Source organism: Saimiri boliviensis, chromosome 10, assembly GCF_048565385.1.
Source record: "Saimiri boliviensis isolate mSaiBol1 chromosome 10, mSaiBol1.pri, whole genome shotgun sequence".
In the NCBI taxonomy this organism is placed as follows: domain Eukaryota; kingdom Metazoa; phylum Chordata; class Mammalia; order Primates; family Cebidae; genus Saimiri; species Saimiri boliviensis.
The window spans coordinates 9280053-9304753 of record NC_133458.1 but is presented as its reverse complement, the minus strand read 5'-3'; the positions used below and the strand labels follow the sequence as shown (position 1 = coordinate 9304753).

At 46.1% G+C, this 24701-nt stretch overlaps 1 protein-coding gene across 2 annotated transcripts; it reads right to left on the bottom strand.

The window, feature by feature from the left end:
• Positions 1-423: 423 nt before the first annotated feature.
• On the bottom strand, positions 424-24678 carry ZNF425 (zinc finger protein 425). Of its 2 annotated transcripts, none has more exons than XM_003929834.4 (4): positions 24544-24678; positions 16728-16854; positions 9050-9208; positions 424-6939 (listed from the first exon to the last, which is right to left on the bottom strand). In XM_003929834.4, exons 1-4 carry the CDS (start codon positions 24676-24678, stop codon positions 4985-4987), a joined length of 2376 nt encoding a protein of 791 aa, XP_003929883.2. In that variant the 3' UTR covers positions 424-4984. The 2 variants fall into 2 exon arrangements, with proteins under 2 accessions (XP_003929883.2, XP_039328947.1); XM_039473013.2 differs by lacking the exon at positions 24544-24678 and adding an exon at positions 24380-24537.
• Positions 24679-24701: the final 23 nt, after the last annotated feature.

Below are 24701 nucleotides of genomic sequence, written 5' to 3'. Positions count from 1 at the left end.
ATGTCTTAGGTGTCAGGCTAAAGTAACAAATGAAAAGTGTGCAGTTGGGAGAGGGTGTCCATGAGAAGTAAAATAGTCCCCGAATAGGCTAAGGAGCGTGTGCACATATCTGTGTTTGCCACTGAATCAAGACGTGTACATGCACCTTACTGTTGAACATTTTTTATTTTTACAAATGTTATACGGTACAATTGTTTTCTTATGCATAGTGCTGTGAACTTTTAACTATGAACTTAAAAAAATACTTTTAAGGTATATAGAAGTATAACTTCTGGCTGGGTGCGGCAGCTTATGCCTGTAATACCAGCACTTTGGAAAGCCAAGGCGGGTGGATCACCTGAGGTCGGGAGTTCGAGACCACCCTGACTAACATGGAGAAATCCCATCTCTACTAAAAATAGAAAATTAGCCGGGCATGTTGGCACATACCTGTAATCCCAGCTATTCGGGAGTCTGAGGCAGGAGAAATGCTTGAATAAGGCAGGTGGGAGTTGCAGTGAGCTGAGATCTCGGCATTGCACTCCAGCCTGGGCAACAAGAGCGAAACTTTGTACCCCCGCCCCCCCCCAAATAAGTATACTTCTATACTACTACATAGAGCTCCAAATTTTAACATATGTGTAAACATGTAACTGACATCATAATCAGACTGTTGTAGAACCTCAAAATCAGGCTTGTGTACCTTGGGCAGCTGAGGCCAAACACTGAGACATCGGTGCTTGGAGATAGAAAAAGGTTTTGATTCTACCAAAGAAGGCAGCAGAGCAAATCTCTAAAATCTGTCTTAACAAAAAAAACAGGGAGTTTTAATGGGGCTAGAGAATAAGGGAAGGAAGTTTCAGGGAACCAAGGGGAAAAGTCTGTGTTTCTTCAGTCTCTGATAACACCTTGAACAACCAGACTTCTGGGCTCAGTGGCTGGCCTCAATGACCTTGAAGGCATTAATTCCCCACAACAATTTTTCATAACCCTGAAGTTATCTCCTCCTCCTTGACAATGAAACAGTGCATCAGCAGTATATAATTATTTTGGGAGAACAAGGAATATTGAGCAAAAAGTGAGTGGTTAAAACATGCAAACAAGCAAAGTCCTGATCAGAATTTTCATTATTTCAGTCCTTAAGAACTGCAGGATGCTCAACTCTCAAGGGCACCGATTACAAGGCTATTGGAAGTTTTATCACCCTCTGAAATGCCTTATAATATCTTTCTTTAAAAATTTTTTCTAGAGACAGGGTCTTGCTATGTTGCCCAGGCTGATCTCAAAATCCCGGCCTCAAGCGATCCTCTGCCTGGGCCTCCCAACGTGCTCAGGTTATAGGTGAGAGTCACCGTGCCCAACTAGCTTATGATGTCTTTGGATTCACCTCCCTTCCTACATCTGTTACCCTTAGCAAGAGCTGATTTATTTCTGTCTCTATAGTTTTACCGTTCAAGAATGTGACATAAATAAAATTATACAGTATGTAACCTTTTGAGACTTGTAAAAGGTTACAACATACTTCCACTCAGTACACCTTTGAGATTTATCCACATTGTTATCTGTATCAATGTTATCGAGGAACACTGGGTGTAGTGGCTCTCACCTGTAGGTCCCCTCAAGGGATCCTGAGGTGGGAGGATCTCTTGAGCTCAGGAGTTCAAGGCCAGCCTGGGCATTATAACAAGACTCCTTTCTCTAAAAAGAAAACAAAATTCAAGTCAGGCACAGTGGCTCACGCCTGTAATCCCAGCACTTTGGAAGGCGGATGCGGGCAGATCACTTGAGGTCAGAAGTTTGACACCAGCCCTGCCAACATGGCAACACCATCTCTACTAAAAATACAAAAATTAGCCAGGTGTGGTGGCACCTGCCTGAAGTCCCAGCTGCTTGTGAGGCTGAGGCAGGAGAATTACTTGACCCTGGGAGGCAGAGGTTGTAGCGAGTGGAAATCACACCACTGCACTCCAGCCTGAGTGACAGAGAAAGACTTTGGAAAGAAAGGGAAAAAATGCATTAGTACTATGTATGTTGTAGTTTGTATAGCAACCATCCATCAAAGGACATTTGGGTTGCTCCACATTTTAGCAATTATGGGAGGAGCCGCTGGAAACATTCATATACATGTTTTTGGGCGAAAAGAGGTTTTCATTTGTCTAGAATAAATACCCAAGAGTAGGATTTCTGGTCGTTCAGTAAGTACATGTTCATAAGAAACAAACCATTACAAACCATTTTCTTTTCTTTCTTTTCCTTTTTTTTTTTTTTTTTTTTTTTAGACGAAGTCTCGCTCTGTTGCCAGGCTGGAGTGCAGTGGCGTGATCTTGGCTCACTGCAACCTCTGCCTCCTGGGTTCAAGCGATTCTCCTGCCTGTCTTGGCCTCCCAAAGTGCTGGGATTACAGGCGTGAGCCACTGTGCCCAGCCCTGAATGCCTACTCTTGACTAGACACTATGTATTTTACATTCATAATCTCACTTTCATTCTCACATTATAGTGTCCACTAACTTGGCCTTTATTTCCAGAATCTGAGTACTGGGCATGAAACAATTTATACTCCCTTACTTAGGTGACCGGATTTGGGGGCAAGGAAGACAGCTTAAATAGAAACTTGCTTGACTCCTCAATAAGCTTGAGCATCTAGAAAGTTCCCGGTAACACTTAGCAGAGTTCCTTTCTCCTCCTTTTTTTTTTTTTTTTTTTTTTTTTTTTGAAACGCAGTAGTTTTACTCTTGCTGCCCAAGCTGGAGTGCGATGGCATGATCGCGAATCACTTGCCTTCTGGGTTCAAGTGATTCTCCTGCCTCAGCTTCATGAGTAGCTGGGATTACAGGTGCCTACCACTGCACCCAGCTAATTTTTTTTTTTTTTTTTTTTTTAGATGTAGTCTTGCTCTGTTGCCAGGCTGGAGTACAGTGGTGCAATCTCAGATCACTGCAATCTCCGCCTCCCGGGTTCAAGTGATTCTCCTGCCTCAGCCTCCTGAGTACCTGTGACTACAGGCATATGCCACCCAGCCCAGCTAATTTTTGTATTTTTAGTAGAGACTTCATTTCACTGTGTTGGGAGGATGGTATTCATATCTTAACTCGTGATCTGCCCACCTCAGCCTCCCAAAGTGCTGGGATTACAGGTGTGCGCCACCTGGCCATTTTTTTTGTATTTTTAATAGAGATGGGGTTTCACCATGTTGTCCAGGCTGGTCTCAAACTCCTGATCTCAGGTGATCCACCTACCTTGGCCTCCCAAGGTCCTGAGATTATAGGTGTGAGCCACCTCGCCCAGCCCTTTCTCCTTTCTTAAAGCTACCCCTCCTCCTTGTTCTCAGCTCCTCCCCATTCTCTACCTGCACTTGGTCACTTTTTGCTCCTAGAATTCCTGCCTCAGTTTGACCTCAGAAGCACTCTTTATTGCTGTCTCTGTGCCAGTCCCCTATGCTATGTATGGACTGGGAGTGATTCTGTAGGCCACTCCATGTACTGCAATCCATCACCTAGCTCACACTCAAGAACGCCTGTGTTACCAGTATAGCTGAAAAAAAGCATTTTTTTTTTTTTTTTGTAGATGTGGCTGATTTTCATAAAGGTACCCTCCCCTCACCATTATATTCAATGTAGAAATTGAAACTTACAGAGCTCTAGTATCTTGCCCAAGGCCAGAGCCAGAGTCTGTTATATTTTGTGGGTTTTACTCCAAGCCCCATGCTTTTTGGACTATGACATGGAACTGCCCCTTCTCGTGTTGCCCAGGCTGGAGTGCAATGGCACGATCTCGGCTCACTGCAACCTCTGCCTCCTGGGTTCGAGCGATTCTCCTGCCTCAGCCTCCCGAGTAGCTGGGATTACAGGTGCCCACCCACACACCCAGCTAATTTCTGTATTTTTAGTAGAAAGAGGGTTTGCCATGTTAGCCAAGCTAGTCTTGAACTCCTGACCTCAGGTGATCCAATCACCTCAGCCTCCCAAAGTGCTGGGATTACACACACGAGCCACCACACCCGGCCAAGGTAAGTATGGTTCTTCGAGAATTGACATAACACTGTCAAAAATGCAGAGGGGTTAGATAAATAGCACTGCTTATTACTCATAATGGTGGATTTTTAGGTGATGTAAGTCAATTCAGAAGGAAATAACACATGAGTAATCATTTTAACAAACGAGATTGTGGAAGACATTTATTTTTAGCAATATGGAAAATTTCAAGAACAGATGCTGTCTCACCACCTGAGAGAAAACTAAAATCCACTATGAGAAAAAACTGAAGGCTTTAATGCAAATTTCAGTAAAGTGGCCTGGATGGAAAAGCTGACTGAGGAGTATGAAGGAATGCTCCTGCCTGTAACACTTCTTCACTAAGGCTGTAGTTTCTGAATTTAATGAAGGGATTATTACTACGTTCTTGGATGACACCAAAGAGATCTGTTGGACTAGCAGATCAGTAGAAAATGTTTCCTCCACAACTGGAAGGTTTTTCCTATGAGGATTATTGAAGGGTGATGTCTCTTTGTCTTTGCCTGGAGTATTTGGAACTTTTGTCAAGGAACCATCCGGTTCTGCAGACCACACATCTGTCCAGTGTGTCTGCAGCCAGTATTCTATGATTTATTTATTTATTTATTTATTTTTGAGACAGAATCTTGCTCTGTCACCGAGGCTGGAGTGCAGTGTTGTGAGGATGGCTCACTGCAGTCTCTGCCTCCTGGGCTCAAGCGATCCTCCTACCTCAACCTCCCAAAGTAGCTGGGACCACAAGTATGCACCACTACGCCTAGCTGAATTTTATATTTTTTGTAGAGATGGAGTCTCGCAACGTTGCCCAGGCTGGTCTCAAACTCCTGGGCTCAAGTTATCCTCCTGCCTGTGCCTCCCAAAGTGCTGGGATTACAGGCGGGAGCCACTGTGCCCAATCTTACTCTAGGAATCCTTTCACCTGCCTCCACTCGAGGCCAACAGGGCTCCTGGCACCACCTGAAAGCTGTGCTTGCGGGACCACCACGTGGTCTGACCTAGAGGCTGGAGGACTTCTCCTTGGCATGGACTGCCATGTGGGTCTTGAGGGCCCCCACATAAGTGAAGCTCCTTCCACACTCATCACAAGAAAAAGGCCTCTCCCCACTGTGAAGGCACAGATGGGCCTTCAGGCTTCTCTTCTGGAGGAAGCCTTTGCCACACTCGGGGCACTGGAAGGGCCTCTCTCCACTGTGCGTGTACAAGTGGACCTTCAAGCTGCCCCTGACGCAGTAGCTCTTGTCACACTCCGGACACTGGAAAGGCTTCTCCCCACTGTGGACTCGAGTGTGTTCTGTGAGCCGGTACTGCTGAGTGAAACTTTTGCCGCACATCACACAAGAGAATGGCTTTTGGCCACTGTGCTGCAGCAGGTGGCTTTTCAGATTTCCCTTGAGGCGGAAAGTCTTCTGGCATTCAGGACACTGGAAGGGCTTCTCTCCGCTGTGCAGCCTCAGGTGCTCGGTGAGCTGAGACTGATGTGTGTAGGTCTTGCCACACTCACTGCACGCAAAGGGCTTCTCGTCCCTGTGCACCCGCTGGTGGAACTTCATGGAGGCCTTCCAGGAGAAGCTCTTGTCACACTCGGGACACTGAAAGGGCTCCTCGCCACTGTGAAGCCTCGTGTGCTCCCTGAGATGCGAGCGCCGGCGGAAACTGCGGCCGCACTCAGCACAGGAGAACTGCTTCTCAGTGGTGTGGACCTTCAGGTGCTGCATGAGCCGCGACTGCTGAGAAAAGGTCTTTTTGCACTCGCCGCAGGGAAACTCCTTCTGCCTGTCGTGGACTCTGGCGTGGCAGGCGAGCTTGGAGGGCCGCGTGAAGCGCTTGCCGCACTCGGCGCAGGGGAAGGGCTTCTGCTCGCTGTGCAGGCGCTGGTGGGCGCGCATGGCGTTCCTCCAGAAGAAGCCCCGGCTGCACTCCGGGCATTGGAACGGCCTCTTCCCGCTGTGCTGCAGCCCGTGGGCCTTCAGGCTTCTCTTGAGGCGGAAACTTTTATTACACTCGGGACACGAAAACGGCTTCTCTCCTGTATGAACTCGGATGTGCTCGTCGAGCTTAATCTTGTAGATGAATTTCCTGCCACACTGATCACAAGAAAACGGCTTCTCCTCGCTGTGCGTCCTCTGGTGGGTCTTCAGGGCCGCCTTCCGGGAGAAGCTCCGGCCACATTCGGGGCAGTGGAAGGGCTTCTTCCCGCTGTGCTGGGACAGATGGACCTTCATGCCCCTCTTCAGGCGGAAGCGCCGGTCACACTGCGGGCACTGGAAGGGCTTCTCGCCGCTGTGCAGCCGCAGGTGCTCCGTGAGCTCGCACTGCTGCACGAAGGCCCGGCCGCACTCCCCGCAGCCGAATGGCCGCTCCCCGCGGTGCAGGCAAAGGTGCTTCTTCAGGTTGGCCCTGTACCGGAAGGTCTTGTCGCACTCCGAGCACGGGTAGGGCCGCTGGCCGGTGTGGACAACCTGGTGAGTGACGAGGCTGCCCTTCAGGAAGTAGCTCTTCTCACACTCGCTGCACTGGAACGGCTTCTTCGGACACAGGAGCCTCTGCGGCCGCCTGAGTTCAGTCTTCCCTCTGGGCGTGCTTTTGTGCTTTGGATATCTGTAAGGCTGGTTCTTAGAGTGGCTCCGTTTGTGCTTTAGCAAGTCCCTCTTTACTTGGAAGACTTTCCTACAGACATAGCAGGAATAGCACCTTGGCCCAGTGGGAATTTCTAAGTGGCTTGGGGTCTCCCAAGGCTTATGCCACGGATCTTTCTGATCTGGATCAGATGCTGTGATGCTGACTTTTTTATGTACAATCTCTGTTTCTTGGATACTTGGAGACCGGAAGCTGGCTCTTTGAGCTGATAAAATCTTTCTCTCCCTCCCTGGTAAGGCAGCACACAAGTCCTGTTTTTGAGGACCATTTAAATGGCAATCCTCTTCTTTTGTCCCGAGAGTTCCTCCATCATCTGGAAAGGAAAGAAGTATTAGTCTCATCTCATATCATGTCTACTCTATAATTGGGCTCAAGGACTATCTTTTAAAAAAAAATTGTTTTTATTTTATTTTATTTATTTATTTTGCGACAGAGTCTCGCTCTGTTACCCAGGCTGGAGGGCAGTAGTGTGATCTCAGCTCACAGCAACCTCTGCTTCCCAGGTTCAAGTGATTCGCCTGCCTTAGCCTCCCAAGTAGCTGGAATTAAACAAGTGTATGACACTACATCCAGCTAAGTTTTGTATTTTTATTAGAGACAGGGTTTCACCCTGTTGGTCAGGCTAGTCTTGAACGCCCAACCTCAGGTGATCTGCCCACCTCCACCTCCCAAAGTGCTGGGATTATAGGCATGAGCCACCATGCCCAGCCAATCAAGGACTGTCTTCATATCACTAACAAAGTAGGAAAGGGAAGGAAGGTCAGGCGCAGTGGCTCACGCCTGTAATCCCAGCACTTTGGGAGGCGAAGGCGGGCAGATCAACTTGAGGCCAGAGGTTGGATACGAGCCTAGCCAGCATGGTGAAACCCTGTCTCTACTAAATATACAAAAATTAGCTGGGTGTGGTGGTGCACACCTATAATGCCCACTACTCAGGAGGTGGAGGCAGGAGAATTGCTTAACCCGGCAGGTGGAAGTTGCAGTGAGCCAAGATCATGTCATTTGCACTCCAGCCTGGGCTACAGAGTGAGACTCTGTCTCAAAAAAAAAAAAAAAAAGTAGAAAAGGGAATCCCATTGACCTCAATGACTTTGTGAATCTGCCTCCTACAGGTGAATCATATTTAACTTTTATATTCCTTTCACCATGTGTTAAGAAATAACTTAGCATGAAAAAAAAATTGCAAGCAAATACATCTTGTGAACTATAAATTGCCCTCAGAGGGTAAGCAGAAGTTAGAGACAGTGAAAATGAGTTACTCCCATAATCTGACTTTACCATTAAATCTATGAAATAAATGGCAAATATTAAAGGAGGAAGGCTTAGGGCCATATTCTTGTCTCCCTTCTACCAGAAATTTCAGGAAAGATTTTCTGGAATAAATGCTAATAGAAGCATTTTTCTCAGGAATATAAAAATGACAGTTGCCGGGTGCAGTGGCTCAAGCCTGTAATCCCAGCACTTTGGGAGGCCGAGGTGGGTGGATCACGAGGTCAAGAGATCGAGACCATCTTGGTCAACAAGGTGAAACCCCGTCTCTACTAAAAATACAAAAAGTTAGCTGGGCATGGTGGTGCGTGCCTGTAATCCCAGCTACTCAGGAGGCTGAGGCAGGAGAATTGCCTGAACCCAGGAGGCGGAGGTTGCGGTGAGCCGAGATCGCGCCATTGCACTCCAGCCTGGGTAACAAGAGCGAAACTCCGTCTCAAAAAAAAAAAAAAAAAAAAAAAAACCACCAAAAAATTAGCTGGGCATGGTGGTGCATGCCTGTAATCCTAGCTACTTGGGAGGCTAAGGGAGGAGAATTGCTGGAATCCGGGAGGCGGAGGTTGGGGTGAGCCAAGATTGCACTGTTGGACTCAAGCCTGGGTGACAGAGCAAGACTGTCTCAAAAAAAATTTTTTTTAATATGTATATACATATGTATGAAAGTACATATGTATGAAAGTAATACATAATACAGTCTCACATTTGCTACCCTCTTTTTTCTTTTTCTTTTTCTTTTTTTTTTTTTTTTTTGAGATGGAGTCTTATTCTGTCACCCAAGCTGGAGTGCACTGGTGAAATCTCAGCTCACTGCAACCTCTACCTCCAGGGTTCAAGCAATTCTCCTACCTCAGCCTCCCGAGTAGCTGGGATTACAGGCACCTGCCACTACGGGGTTTCACCATGTTGGCCAGGCTAGTTTGGATCTCCTGACCTCAAGTGACCTACCCACCTCAGGCCCCCAAAGTGCTGGGATTACAGGTGTGAGCCACCATCCCTGGCCACTTCTGCTACGCTCTTGAGTAAAGAAAATTAACATTCTCCATCAAAATAATGCTTCTTATTGACTAGCTCTAGTCAGGTATCCAAAAAGAAATATTCAGGAAACAAGGCTAGAAAAATTAAATAATTCATGACCTTAAATCCATCTTACTCACCAAAACATGGCAACTTTTCAGTATTCTTCATGTCCAACTGTTCATCAGTAGGAGGGCCAGTTGTCCTTTTTGTTTTATGTAAGCGTCCTTGATCGCTGATTAATAGCATTCTCCCTTGTTCCATCCATGTGATCAAATCTGGCTTGGAAAAAGCATACCCTGCAAATAGAGTTCACACAGACTTTGAGTTTACTGAATACTTTTTTTTTTTTTTTTTGAGACAGAGTTTTGCTCTTGTTGCCCAGGTTGGAGTGCAATGGCGCGATCTTGGCTCACTGTAACGTCTGCCTCCTGGGTTCAAGCAATTCTCCAGCCTCAGCTTCCTGAATAGCTGGGATTACAGGCATGTGCTACCACACCCAGCTAATATTGTATTTTTAGTAGAGACGGGGTTTCTCCAAGTTGGTCAGGCTGGTCTCAAACTCCTGACCGCCTGCCTCGACCTCCTAAAGTGCTGGGATTACAGGCGTGAGCCACCGTGCCCAACCAATACTTAAATAAAAATAATTTTTTTGGCTGGTTGTGGTGGCTCATGCCTGTAATCCCAGCACTTTGGGAAGCTGAGGTGGGCAGATCTCTTGAGGTCAGGAGTTAGAGACCAGCCTGGCTAACATGGCAAACTCTGTCTCTACTAAAAATACAAAAATTAGCTGGGTATGGTGGTGCATACCTATAATCCTAGCTACCGGAGGGGCTGAAGTGTGAGAGTTGCTTGAACCTGGGAGACAGAGGTTGCAGTGAGCAGAGATTGCACCACTGCATTCCAGCCTAGGCAGCAGACTGAGACTTTGTTTCTCTCTCTATATATATACTTTTAAATTATCATTATTATTTTATTTTATTATTTTTTTGAGACAGAGTCTCACTCTGTCACCCACGTTGGAGTGCAGTGGCACAGTCTTGGCTCATTCCAACCTGGGATCAAGTGATCCACCCACCTCAGCCTCCTTAGTAACTGGGAATATAGGCACTTGCTACCATACCCGACTAATTTTGTATTTTTATAAAGATAGTGTTTTGCCATGTTACCCAGGCTGGTCTGAAACTCCTGGGCATAAGCAGTCTGCCTGCCTCAGCCTCCCAAAGTGCTGGGATTACAGGTACCCAGCCAAAATTATTATTTTTTTAATTTTGTTTTCCTCTCTCTCGCTCTCTTTTTTTTTTTTCTTGAGATGGAGTCTTGCTCTGTTGCCCAGGCTGGAGTGCAATGGCATGATCTCAGCTTACTACAACCTCCACCTCCCAGGTGAAGCCATTCTCCTGCCTCAGCCTCCTGGGTAACTGGGATTACAGGTGCACGCCAACGTGCCTGGCTAATTTTTGTATTTGTAGTAGACAGGGTTTCACCATGTTGGCCAGACTGGTCTGGAACTGTTGACCTGAGGTGATCTACCCACCTCAGCCTCCCAAAGTGCTGGGATTGCAGGCATGAGCCACCATGCCCAGCCTCTCTCTCTCTGTCTTTTATCATTATCCACAATAAAAATCATTTCATAGTTGACTTTGATTCCTAGAGACGTGAGATCTAAGTTAAGTCAAAAAATGAAAGCCGCTGGGGCTGGGCACGGTGGCTCAAGCCTGTAATCCCAGCACTTTGGGAGGCCGAGGTGGGTGGGTCATGAGGTCAAGAGATCGAGACCATCCTGGTCAACATGGTGAAACCCCGTCTCTACTAAAAATACTAAAAATTAGCTGGGCATGGTGGCGCGTGCCTGTAATCCCAGCTACTCAGGAGGCTGAGGCAGGAGAATTGCCTGAACCCAGGAGGCGGAGGTTGTGGTGAGCCGAGATCGTGCCATTGCACTCCAGCCTGAGTAACAAGAGCGAAACTCCGTCTCAAAAAAAAAAAAAAAATGAAAGCCGCTGAAATTACATGAATGATGGCCGGGCGTGGTGGCTCATGCCTGTAATCCCAGCATTTTGGGAGGCTGAAGTGGGTGGATCACCTGAGGTTGGGAGTTTGAGACCAGCCTGACCAACATGGAGAAACCCCATCTCTACTAAAAATACAAAATTACCCAGGCATGCTGGCACACGCCTGTAATTCCAACTACTTGGAAGGCTAAGGCAGGAGAGTTGCTTGAACCCGGGAGGTGGAGGTTGAAGTGAGCCAAGATTGCGCCATTGCACTCCAGCCTGGGCAACAAGAGCGAAACTCAGTCTAAAAAAAAAAAAGAAATTACATGAATAACAATCAAAGACAGCCTTACCAAGACTGTTTAGTTTAGGCTAGGCTCAGTGGCTCATGCCTGTATTCCCAGAACTTTGGGAGGCTGAGGTGAAAGGACTGTTTGAACCCCGGAGTTCAAAACCAGCCTGGGCAACATAGGGAGACCCCATCTCTACAAAAATGATAAAAATTAGCTAGGTGTGGTTGTGTATACCTGTGGTCCCAGCTACTCAGCAGGCAGAGCTGGGAGGATTATTTGAGCCCAGGAGTTCGATCAAGGTATCAGTGAGCCATAATCATAACACTACACACTCCAGCCTAGGTAGGTGATAGAGTGAGACTCTGTCTCAAAAAAAAAAAAAAAAAAAAAAAAAATGACTGGCTGGGCTCAGTGGCACAGGCCTGTAATCCCAACACTTTGGGAGGCCGAGGTGGTCAGAAGATCGAGACCATCCTGGCCAACATTGTGAAACCCCATATCTACTAAAAAATACAAAAATTAGCTGGTCATGGTGGCGCGTGCCTGTAGTCCCAGCTACTTGGGAGGCTGAGGCAGGAGAATTGCTTGAAACCAGGAGGCAGAGGTTGCAGTGAGCCGAGATTGCGCCATTGCACTCCAGCCTGGTGCCTGGCAACAAAGCGAGACCCTGTCTCAAAAAAAAAAAAAAGACTGTTCAGTTTAAATATTCTCTGCAATATTTCAAAAAATTTTTTGAGACAGAGTCTCACTCTGTCACCCATACGAGAGTGCAGTGGTGCAATCTCAGTTCACTATAACCTCTGCCTCTTGGGTTCTAGGGATTCTCTGGTCTCAGCTTCCCAAGTGGCTGGGATTACAGGTGCGTATCACACCTGGCTAATTTTTGTATTTTTACTAGAGACAAGGTTTGCCGTATTGGCCAGGCTGGTCTGGAACTTCTGACTTTGTGATCCGCCCGCCTTGGCCTCCCAGAGTGTTGGGATGTTGGGATTACAAGCGTGAGCCAACACGCCCTGTCCCCTCTTTTTTTTTTTTTTTTTTTGTTTTTTGAGATGGGGTCTGGCTCTGTTGCCCAGGCTGGAATACAGTGGTCTGGATCTCAGCTCACTGCAACCTCTGCCTCCTGGGTTCAAATGATTCTCCTGCCTCAACCTCCTGAGTAGCTGGGATGATAGGTGCCTGCCACCATGCCCGGCTAATTTTTTGTCTTTTTAGTAGAGACAGGGTTTCACCATGTTAGCTAGGCTGGTCTCAAACGCCTGACCTCGTAATACACCTGTCTCAGTCTCCCAAAGTGCTGGGATTATAGGCATGAGCCACCGTGCCCGGCCCAATATTTCACAAAATTAAAGGAAGCAGAGAAGTTAGGGATGATGAGGATTTTAAAAAGTGATCATTATGAGAACAATGTGAGTAAAAAAAAAAAAACAGAAAATTTACAGGGAGTTAAGGAGGGAAGTTCAATCACTAAACTTTCAGATTAGATGGCTAACATCCAAGGAACTATTCAGATATCAAATTTCTTTTTTTCTTTTCTTTTCTTTTTTTTTTTTTTTGAGACGGAGTTTCGTTCCTGTTACCCAGGCTGGAGTGCAATGGCACGATCTCGGCTCACCGCAACCTCTGCCTCCTGGGTTCAGGCAATTCTCCTGCCTCAGCCTCCTGAGTAGCTGGGATTACAGGCACACACCACCATGCCCAGCTAATTTTTTGTATTTTTAGTAGAGATGGGGTTTCACCATGTTGACCAGGATGGTCTCAATCTCTTGACCTCGTGATCCACCCGCCTCGGCCTCCTAAAGAGCTGGGATTACAGGCTTGAGCCACCGCGCCCGGCGAGATGGAGTCTTAATCACCCAGGCTGGAGTGCAGTGTCACGATCTCAGCTCACTGCAACCTCCAACTCCCACGTTCAAGCGATCCTCCTACCTCAGCCTCTTGAGTAGCTAGGATTACAGGCATGGGCCACCACGACCAGCTAATTTTTTTTAGTAGGGATGGGGTTTCACTATATTGGCCAGGCTGGTCTCAAATTCTTGACCTCAAGTGATCTGTCTGCCTCAACCTCCCAAAGTATTGGGATTACAGGTGTGAGCCACTGTGCCTGGCAAATATCGAAGTACCAACATTTTTGATCAGTGAAGTAATAGAAACGGGAGGTTGTTAAATGACAGTGATGAAGAGGTAGAGAGTAATGCAGTCTAGTGGTGTAAGCCTAAAAGAAGGGTTTTCATAAATCAGTAAAGGGTCTTCAGAGCAGGCAGCAGGAAGCCTCTTCCTTTACGAGCCTTTGGTGGTGTCAGCTATGGCTCAGCCCTCAGATCAAGGGTTCTCCAAGGGAAGTGGGTACCACCAGCATTAGCAGGACCTCACGTACTTGTGAAAAATGTAGATCCCTGGGCCTGTGCCCAAACCTGCTGAACCCTAAGCTCTGGGGCTGGGATCTGGATGTTCTCTACAGAAAATCATTGGCAGGTAATACCATTTAATTTTTAAAAATTGGAAAAATCAGACTGAATTCTCCAAGTTCTGGAGCACTAATTGTGATATCTCAAAACAACACTGGATCAGCACATGGCTCTCATCTGTCCCACCCTGCTGGCTACTGGGCCTCAGTCTCCTCTGGTTAGTCTCTAAATGCCGAGGTGTCCCTGGGCTCTTTCTGTTCTATCTATACATTCTCTCTCTAGATGATCCCAAACCAGCCCCACAGTTTAAAATACCAACCTTATAATGTCTTTCAATTCTGTAAATCCAGTCCTGACCTTAACTTAGAATTTCAGTTTCACATACTTTATGCTCATGGAAATGTCTATGAGCATCTCAGATGCAATGTGGCCCAAATGTGTGACCTCCTGACCCTTCCTCATGTTAGTGAACAAAGCCACTTGCCATCAGGATGCTCAAACCAAAAATCGAGAAGTTGATTCTTTTTACCTTTTTACTCCACATCCAATCCATCAGCAAAATCTGGGATTCTGCCCCCAGAACCTGTCTAGAGACCACCTTCTTCTATCTGTCTTAATTACTAACTACCTGGTTCAGCTGCCATAAAATCGCACCAGAACAGTCAAAGCTCTTGGTTAGTCTCGCCTTTCATTGCTACCCACTATGATTCATTCTCCACGTAGCAACCCAAGTAACCATTTAAAAAGTAAATCTGGCCAGGCATGGTGGCTCACGCCTATAATCCCAGCACTTTGGGAGGCCAGGGCAGGTGGATTGCCTGAAGTCAGGAGTTCGAGACCAGCCTGGCCAATGCAGTGAAATCCCCATCTCTAATAAAAATACAAAAAATTTACTGGATGTGGTGGCAGGCCCCTATAATCCCAGCTATCAGGAGGCTAAGGCAGGAGAATCACTTGAACTGGGAGGCAGAGGTTGCAGTGAGCCAAGATCATGCATTGTACTCCAGCCTGGGCAAAAAAAGTGAGACTCCATCTCCAAAAAAAAAAAAAAAAGGAAATCACTCCCCTCTGTTTAAATCCCCTCATCATCTTCCCCTTGTGCTGAGAATAAAATCCAACTCCTTATCTTGTCCTATGGGGCCCTTCCTGCCTTGGCATCACTTTCTCACCAGCCCTCTGTGTGTGTCCTACCACAGGCTCAGTGTGGGTCCCAACAAACTGAGCCCGTGCATTCCTACTCTGGGGTCTTTGCCCTAGTTTTTCTCTGCTTAGAATTCTCTTCCCCCTAATTTCACATGGTCAACTCTTGTCCTTCATATCTCACACAGTAAATTATAAACACCCCAGGCCGGGCGCGGTGGCTCAAGCCTGTAATCCCAGCACTTTGGGAGGCCGAGGCGGGTGGATCACGAGGTCAAGAGATCAAGACCATCCCAGTCAACATGATGAAACCCCGTCTCCATTAAAAATACAAAACATTAGCTGGGCATGGTGGCGCGTGCCTGTAATCCCAGCTACTCAGGAGGCTGAGGCAGGAGAATTGCCTGAACCCAGGAGGCAGAGGTTGCAGTGAGCCGAGATCGCCCCATTGCACTCCAGCCTGGGTAACAAGAGCAAAACTCCATCTCAAAAACAAACAAATAAATAAATAAACACCCCAAACAGGGAATGACTTCTTCAGGCTAGACTGAGATCACTTATTATATTAATACCAGTAGAAATGGTTTTCTTGATATAAGAATGTGTCAGAGTAAGCCAGATAAGCAGAAAGTTACGATTTCCCTAAATTTCTCTTTAATCATTTTTTTTTTTTTTTTTTTTTTTTTAGACAGAGTTTTGCTCTTGTCGCTCAGGCTAAGTGCCATGCTGTGATCTTGGCTCACTGCAACCTCCACCTCCCAGGTTCAAGTGATTCTCCTGTCTTAGCCTCCCAAGTAGCTGGGATTACAGGCACCCACCACCACATCCAGCGCAATTTTTTATTTTTAGTAGAGATGAGGTTTCACCATGTTGGCCAGGCTGGTCTCAAACTCCTGAACTCAGGTGATCTGCCTGCCTCAGTCTCCCAAAGTCTAGGGATTACAGGCATAAGCCACCAGACCCAGCCAGAATCACTTATATTGATACCTTAGCAGAAATTTAGTTATTTACTGATACAAAAATGTATCACACATTTTGTGATACAAAAATGTGTCAGACTGAGCCAGGTAAGTAGCAAGTTAGAATTTCCCCAAATTTCTCTGTAATCTTTTTAATCTACTCCTTGAGTATGTCCCTGGAGATACCTAAGTGTCCCATCCCACTGCTCTGTCCTTCCTTCTCTACTCAGGCACCTTTTCTTGCCTGTTATATTCACACTGTGCACTATGTTGTGTCCGAGCTTATTTTCAATCACTATGTCCTCCTCATGGAAGCCATAGTTCCTGTGAAGATGAGAAATTCATCTTATTTAGGCAACACAATAAGGAGGCACAAAAATATTAAAAAATAAAAGAATACACTTTTTTTTTTTTTTTTTGAGACGGAGTTTCGCTCTTGTTACCCAGGCTGGAGTGCAATGGCGCGATCTCGGCTCACCGCAACCTCCGCCTCCTGGGTTCAGGCAATTCTCCTGCCTCAGCCTCCGGAGTAGCTGGGATTACAGGCACGCGCCACCATGCCCAGCTAATTCTTTGCACCTTTAGTAGAGACGGGGTTTCACCATGTTGACCAGGATGGTCTCGATCTCTTGACCTCGTGATCCACCCGCCTCGGCCTCCCAAAGAATACACTTTTTTAAAAGAGAGGGGCAATTAGATTACTTAGTAATTCTAACTGTGGGAGAAATGGGGGAGGGTTAAGGTGGGAGACAGAGAATTCAGAATATTAATAATACTAAAGGCACAGATACCACTGGATAAAAAGGAATTTAATATTCCCAGGCTATTATAGATAGGGAAGGAGGCATTAGGAAGGCAGCTATGCTCACCACTATACCACCAATGCAGCTGGAAGGAGACATCAGGAAAGAGACATTAGGGCACAGTACCATATTCAACCAGCCCATGACTCATACAGGGAAGGAGGCCTGGTACTACTAGGCTGGTTCCCAAAAAGTGATTCCTTAGAAGCCCATCTTACCCAGGGAATTAAGGGTCTCATAATTGGTCTTCATCTCTTGCTTATACATTTGCTTCTGCCACTTCTCCAGGATCTCCCACTCTTGTTCCGAAAAATATAAGGCAACATCATCAAATGTCACAGTCACCTGGAATCACAAATAGCATATACATACATTTTACTTTAAGGCTGCCTTGTTTTTTAATGTCCATTACTTTATTGAGATACAGAAAGAAAACATGTTAATTATCGCTGGATGGTGCCTATACAATAAACAACAAAGGAGTCATAAATGTCCACTGGAGCCAAATAAAATGAATGAATGATTGCTCATGCCTGTAATCCCAGCACTTTGGGAGGCCAAGGTGAGTGGATCATCTGAGGCCGGGAGTTTGAGAGACCAGCCTGGCCAACATGGCAAACCTCATCTCTACTAAAAATGCAAAAATTAGCTGAGTGTGGTGATACATGCCTGTAGTCCCAGCTACTCAGGAGGCTGAGGCAGGAGAATCACTTGAACCCAGAAGGCAGAGGTTGCAGTGAGCCAAGATCATGCCACTGCACTCCAGCCTGGGTTACGGAGTGAGACTCCATCTCAAAAATAACAAACTAGAATAAATGAATAACAGGCCTTTGAGCACAAAGATCATCTAAAGAGGGATGCTTTACTTAGCAGCAACCAATTACTGCTGTGGAAGACTGGATCCAGTTTTGCTGGATGGGTCAGGTTTTGAAAATGTTTCACTTTGAAATAATTATAGATTCATAAGGTGTTGTAAAAATAACACAGAAGACTTCCATGTAAGTCGGCCTATAGTCCCAGCTACTTGGGAAGCTGAGGCGGGAGGACTGCTTAAGTTCAGGAGTTCCAAACGAGCCTGGATTATTTTTTTCTTTGAGACAGAGTTTCACTCTTGTTGCCCACGTTGGAGTGCAATGGCACAATCTCTGCTTACCACAACCTCCGCCTCCTGGGTTCAAGCAATTCTCCTGCCTCAACCTCCTGAGTAGCTGGGATTACAGGCATGCACCACCACTACCAGCTAATTGTGTATTTTTAGTAGAAATAGGGTTTCTCCATGATGGTCAGGCTGGTCTCAAACTCCTGACCTCAGGTGATCCACCCACCTCAGCCTCCCAAACTGCTAGGATTACAGGCATGAGCCACTGTGCACAGCCTTTTTTTTTTTTTTTTTTTTTTTTTTTTTTTTTTTTAGACAGAGTCTTGCTCTGTCACCCAGGCTGGAGTGCAGTGGCACAATCTCAGCTTACTCTAACCTCCGACTCCCAGGTTCAAGTGATTCTCCTGCCCTAGTCTCCCAAGTAGCTGGGATTACGGGTGCCTGCCACCATGCCTGGCTAAATTTTGTATTTTTAGTAGAGATGGGGTTTCACCATGTTGGCCAAGCTGATCTCAAACTCCTGACCTCAAGTGATCTGTCCACCTTGGCCTCCCAAAGTGCTGAGATTACAGGCATGAGCCACCATACCTGGCCAGCTCACATTTTTGAAATTCTTTTTTTTTTTTTTTTTTGAGACAGTCTCACTCTTATCCCCCAGGCCAGGAGTACACCCCTAGGCTGGAGTGCAATGGCGCAATCTTGGCTCACTGCAAACTCCACCTCTCAGTTCAAATGATTCTCCTGCCTCAGCCTCCTGAGTAGCTGGGATTACAGGCACCTGCCACCACACCTGCTAACTTTTGTATTTTTAGTAGAGATAGGGTTTCACCATGTTGGCCATGCTGGTTTCCAACTCCTGACCTCAGATGATCCACCCCAAAGTGCTGGGATTACAGGCCTGAGCCACCGTGCCTGGCTGAAAAATGAATTTTAAAAAGGTTCCATGTACCCTTCACCCAGTTTACCCAAAATGTCGTACTGTACATTATAGTACAATATGATAACAAGGAAACTGACATTGGTACGATGTGTGTGTATAATTCTGTTATTTCATCACATATACTGACTCATGTAAGCACTACCGCAATCAGAAAACTTAACTACAGTCAGCCCTTGTATTTGCAGTTTCCACATCCGTAAGTTCAACCAACCTTGGATCAAAAGTACTTTAAAAATAAAAGCCGGGTATGGTAATGCCAGCACTTTGGGAAGCTAAGTTGGGAAGACTGCTTGAGCTCAAGCTTGAGACAAGCCTGGGCAACATAGCAAGACCGTCTCTATTAAAAAATAAAAGGCGGAGTGCGGTGGCTTACACCTGTAATCCCAGCATTTTGGGAGGCTGAGGCAGGTGGATCATGAGGTCAGGAGATGGAGATCATCCTGGCCAACAGGGTGAAACCTCGTCTCTAGTAAAATACAAAAAATTAGCTGGGTGTAGTGGCACGTGCCTGTAGTCCCAGCTACTGGGGAGGCTGAGGCAGGGGAACTGCTTGAACCTGGGAGGCAGAGGTTGCACCACTGCACTCCAGCCTGGCGACAGAGCAAGACTCTGTCTCAAAAATAACAATAAATTAAAAAGATAAATTAATTAAAAAGTAAAAATTTAATATATTTCAAAATACAAGAATGAAAGATACTATAAAAGTTTTAAAATTCAGCATAACTGTTTACATAGCATTTATATTGTATGAGGTATTGTAAGTAATTGAGAGATGATTTATGTACAGCTACTGGGGAGGCTGAAGCAAGAGAACTGCTTGAACCTGGAAGGTGTAGGTTGCAGTGAACCATGAATACGCCACTGCACTCCAGCCTGGGTGATAGGGTGAGACTCTGTCTCAAAAAAAAAGAAAAAAAGAACGTTATATAAATGGAATCATATGGCATTTGACCTTCTGAAACTGACTTTTTTCTCTCAGCATAATGTCCTGGAGATTCATCCAAGTTGTCATGTTTACCAGTATAATCATGTGCCACATGATGCTTCAGTAACAGACCACATATACAACAGTGGTCCTAAAAGATTATGATATTGCTGGGCTGGGCACAGTGGCTCATGCCTGTAATCCCAATACTTTGGGAGGCCAAGGCGGGTGGATCACTTGAGGTCAGGAGTTTGAGACCAGCCTGGCCAACATAGTGGAACTCCGTCTCTACTAAAAATACAAAAATTAGCCAGGCATGGTGGTGCGCACCTGTAATCCCAGCTATTCAGGAGGCTGAGGAGAATTGCTTGAACCCAGGAGGCAGAGGTTGCCGTGAACTGAGATCACTGCACTGTAATCCCAGCTATTCAGGAGGCTGAGGAGAATTGCTTGAACCCAGGAGGCAGAGGTTGCCGTGAACTGAGATCGCACCACTGCACTCTGGCCTGAGCAACAGATGAGACTCTGTCTCCAAAAAAAAAAAAAAAAAAAGGTTATAATATTGCATTTTTACTGTACTTTTATATTTAGATACACAAAAACTTACCATTGTTACAACTGCCTGCAGTATTCAGGGCAGTAACATGCTGTACAAGTTTGTAGCCTAGGAGAAATAGGCTATACTGTATAACCTAGGTGCATAGTAAGCTATACCATCTAGGTTTTTGGAAGTACACAGTGACATTTGCGCAACCACAGAATTGCCTAACAATGTGTTTCTCAGAATGTATCCTTGTCATTAAGCAACCCATGACTGTATTTCATCCTTTTTATTGCTGAGTAGTATCCACGGTATACCAGTTTGATTAACCATTCACCTACTGAGAAATATTTTTGTTTTAACTTTTTGGCTATTACCAAAAGAGCTGTTATGGACAGTCATGTACAGGATTTTGGGTGGGCATGTTTTTATTTTTCTGTTTCTAAGATAACAACTGCTATGTCATATGATGAGTATATGTTTAGTTTTTAAAGAAAATGTGAAACTATATTCCAGAGTTGCTGAGCCATTTTACATTTACATTCCTCTTTTTTTTTTTTCTTTTTAAGATGGGGTTTCACCATGATGGCCAGGCTGGTCTTGAACTCCTGACCTCAGGTGATCCACCCACCTCGGCCTCCCAAAGTGCTAGGATTACAGGCGTGAGTCACCGCACCTGGCCTTTTTTTTTGTTTTTTTTTAAGATGAAGTCTTGTTCTGTTGCCCAGGCTGGAGTGCAGTGGTGCGATCTCAGGTCACGACCTCCACCTCCTGGGTTCAAGTGATTCTTCTGCCTCAGCCTCCTGAGTAGCTGGGACTACAGGCATGCGCCATCAGGCCTGGCTAATTTTTGTATTTCTAGTAGAGATGGAGTTTCACTGTGTTGGCCAGGCTGGTCTTGAACTCCCGACCTCATGATCCGCCAGTGTCGGCTTCCCAAAGTGCTGGCATTACAGGCGTGAGCCGCTGCGTCCAGCTGTCATTTTAAATTCCTACCAGCAATCTATAAGACAGCATTTCTTAGCACCCTCCCCAGCATTTGGCAACGTCACTACTTTTCATTTTAACTGTTCTAATAGGTGTATAGTGACCTCTGACTGTAGCTTTAATTTGGTTTTCCTAATTAGTAATGATGTTGAACTCTTTTTATGTGTTTTTTCCCAGGCATATATTCTCTTTGGTGAAATGTCACTTTATATCTTCTGCCCATTTTCTAATTGGATTTTTTAACTGTCCAGGGGAGCCTCTTATATATATACATATTTTAAATAAATACGGTGTCTTCCTATGTTGCACAGGCTAATCTGAAACTCCTGGGCTCAAGCAATCCTCCGGCCTCAGGTCTTGAAAGTGCTGGGATTATAGGCGTGATTCACCTTGCTTGACTGAGTTCTTTATGTAGTCTAGACAGGAGTCTTTTGTCAGATACGTGGTTTGCAAATATTTTCCCCCAGTCTGTATCTTTTTGCCCTCTGAACAGGATCCTTCAAAAAGCAAAAGTTTTAAATTTTGATGATGTCCAATTTATCATTTTCCCTTTATTGATTGTGCTTATGGTGCCACATCTAGGAACTTCCTACCATGCCCTAGGTCTCAAAAATTTTCTCCAGTGTCATCCTCTACAGGTTTTATAGCTTTATAATTTACATTGAGATGTGTCATTTTCTTTTTTTTTTTTTTTCTTTTTTTTTTTTTTATGGAGCCTCACTCTGTCACCCAGGCTGGAGTGCAATTGTGCAATCTTGGCCCACAACTCCAACCTTCACCTCCCAGGTTCAAGTGATTCTCCTGCCTCTGCCTCCAGAGTAGCTGGGATTACAGGCATGTGCCACCACACCCAGTAAATTTTTGTATTTTTAGAAGAGATGGCGTTTCACCATGTTGGCGAGGCTGGTCTTGAACTCCTGCCCTCAGGTGATTCACCCACCTCGGCCTCTCAAAGTGCTGGGATTACAGGTGGGAGCCACTGTGCCACACCTGGGATGTCTCATTTTCTTTAAGAGAAACTGGAAACATACATCATTTTATGTAAACTCATGCTGGCAACTAAAATTCACAATTTTAACAATAGGTGTTTCAAACAAAATGTCTGCAAGCCACCACTGGCTCATGGACCATTAATCTACAACCTCTAGTATGAACTGAACTAACTGGGGCTGCTCTTCCTGGGTGTTCAAGGACAGATCCACTACAGCGATAGGGAAGCAACAGAACATGTGTAACTTCTGAAAATTCCATTTTCACTCCTTTCAGATTCTGTGCTATAAATGTAGAAGAGAGCCTACAAGAAGAGCACTGAATACCTTGAAAGATGGCTAAGGCTCTTCCCGAGTGTATAGTAGAAAATGTTGGTCAGAAGCACTAAAGTAAATTCTCTCAATAAGGAAATCTAGAAGACCTGACATTTGACACTTGGGATTTTGGAGAGAAAAATTTCAGAGCTAGAATTCTATCATCAAAACTATCATAGCTTTGAAAGCTGAAGTATCAGCTACTATGACAAACAAGTTCAAACTTGCTGTTATTTTTATTTATTTTTTGAGGCAGAGTCTCGCTCTGTCACCCAGGCTAGAGTGCAGTGGCACAATCTCGGCTCACTGCAACCTCCACCTCCCAGGTTCAAGATCTCTCTCCTGTCTCAGCCTCCTGAGTAGTTGGGATTATAAGCGCCCACCACCACGCCCAGCTAAATTTTCTATTTTTAGGTAGAGATGGGGTTTCACCATGTTGGCCAGGCTGGTCTGGAACTTCTGACCTCAGCTGATCAGTCCCCACCCCCCCCACCCCGGCCTCCCACAGTGCTGGGATTACAGGCATGAGCCACCGCGCCCGGCCTTACTGTTATTTTTACAATACAATTTAAACCAAATTCCTTTACAGTTTCCTTGTACCTCACCCATGTGTTTTTTGTTTGTTTTTTTTTGAGACAGAGTTTCACTCTTTTTGTCCAGTCTGGAATGCAATGGCACGATCTCAGCTCACCACAACCTCTGCCTCCTGGGTTCAAGCAATTCTCCTGCCTCAGCCTCCCAAGTAGCAGAGATTACAGGTATGTGCCACCACGCCTAGCTAATTTTGTATTTTTAGTAGAGACAGGGTTTCTAAATGTTGGTCAGGCTGGTCTTGAACTCCAAACCTCAGGTGATCCATCTACCTTGGCCTCCCAAAGTGCTGGGATTACAGGTGTGAGGCACTGTGCCCGGCCATCCATGTGTTTTCTATCTATAAAATTCCCATTTGTGACCATATTCACAATTAGCACTAAATTGTTACAATAGAAAAGAAAATCAAGAAAACGATTTCTCCTTGCCTATCCCAAATAATACATTAGCCAAGAAACTGCTAGCACATTTTCTATGAACTGAAATGTACAGCCAAAGAAGAGCTACCACAAACTTTCATAGAACAGAGAGGAATATTCCAGGAGGTTCCCAATCATTTAAAGAGAAGAGAAAAAAAGAAAGTCTGGCTGTAGAAACACAGCTTGAAGAAATCAGAAAAGAATCTGTACCAGCCAGCAGAGGCTGGGGAAAAGGGGTAGGGGGCAAAAGGGAAGAATGAAATGCAAATAGGGAGAATTACATTAGTAAGATTGTAAAATTTCATTGGGGGCACAAGAAAAACTTGCACATTTAAGCAGGTTATACTTAACTAAATTTAGTAGGGTTTCCTGGATTAAGCCTCAGGATATGCCTTTCAAACTTTAAAACCGCTCAAATTTTTCATTACAATACTAGAGCATTTACGGTAAATTCGATTTACGCTAACCACCCAACTCATTTTGTTTTCTGTTCTTTCCTAGAAGGAGCAGTCTCCAATTTCTCATTCCAGTTTTCCTTCTCCTAACTTTTTCTCATCTGCTTATACAGATGTGCTTCTTTGAGACTGCAGCAGGAGAGCACGGGCTCCAGAGAGACCCCAAGGTTCAGAGCCCCGACACTGAAGGCGGGGACAGCATTGGTGACCCGAGCCAACAACAGGCCGAGGCACAGATCTTTCCCACCCGGATTCTTTCTCCCAAACCAATTTTTATTTATTTATTAAAGAGACGGGCTCTGGCTGTTGCCCAGGCTGGAGGGCAGTGGCTATTCACAGGCGCGTTCCCACTAACGATCAGCACGGGAGTTTTGCCCTGCTCGGTTTCCGAGCTGGGCCACTTCCCCCTCCCTGGGGAACCCGGTGGTCCCCGCTCCCGGGAGGTCACAACACAGATGCGAAACTCGGAGCCACCGCGCGATGGGCACAGCGCACATACAGTGCAGAGCTCCGGGGCTCAAGCGCTGCTCCCGCCTCAGCCTTCGGAGTGGCCCGCGCCACTGAAGCGCGCTGCCAAGCCCGGCGTCAATTCCAGAACAGCACACGCACCAAGACTGCGCCTCCTCCAGCCCGGCTCGGAGCTCAGTCCGTGGGCCACTGCCAACCCCCTGGCCGGGCCCCCGCCGCCCCACTCCCTGGACGCAGATCCCACTCCAGCCGCGACAGGGACCCGAGTTTCGACAGCGCCTGCATCGTCTACCGGCCCCTCTTACCGAAGCCGGCTCGGCCATGGCGGTTCCGCACGAACCGGCCCCGCCTGGCACGGCCTCCCCTCCGCTCCGCCCCAACCCGACTCCCAGGCACTGCCTGGGTGCCCCCAAACGCAGCGGCGGCCGGGCGCGGTGCATGCTGGGACTCGGCACCCGGCCTC

Bases quoted from the DNA above. Each gene is read 5' to 3' on its own strand.
- ZNF425 (XM_003929834.4), bottom strand. From the start codon at position 24,678: ATGCACCGCGCCCGGCCGCCGCTGCGTTTGGGGGCACCCAGGCAGTGC. The intron at 9,209-16,727 runs GTAAGATGGGCT...CTCTATTTGCAG, and splicing joins TGAGACCCTTAATTCCCTGG to GGTATGCTTTTTCCAAGCCA. The intron at 6,940-9,049 runs GTGAGTAAGATG...TTTCCTTTCCAG, and splicing joins TGAAAAGTTGCCATGTTTTG to ATGATGGAGGAACTCTCGGG.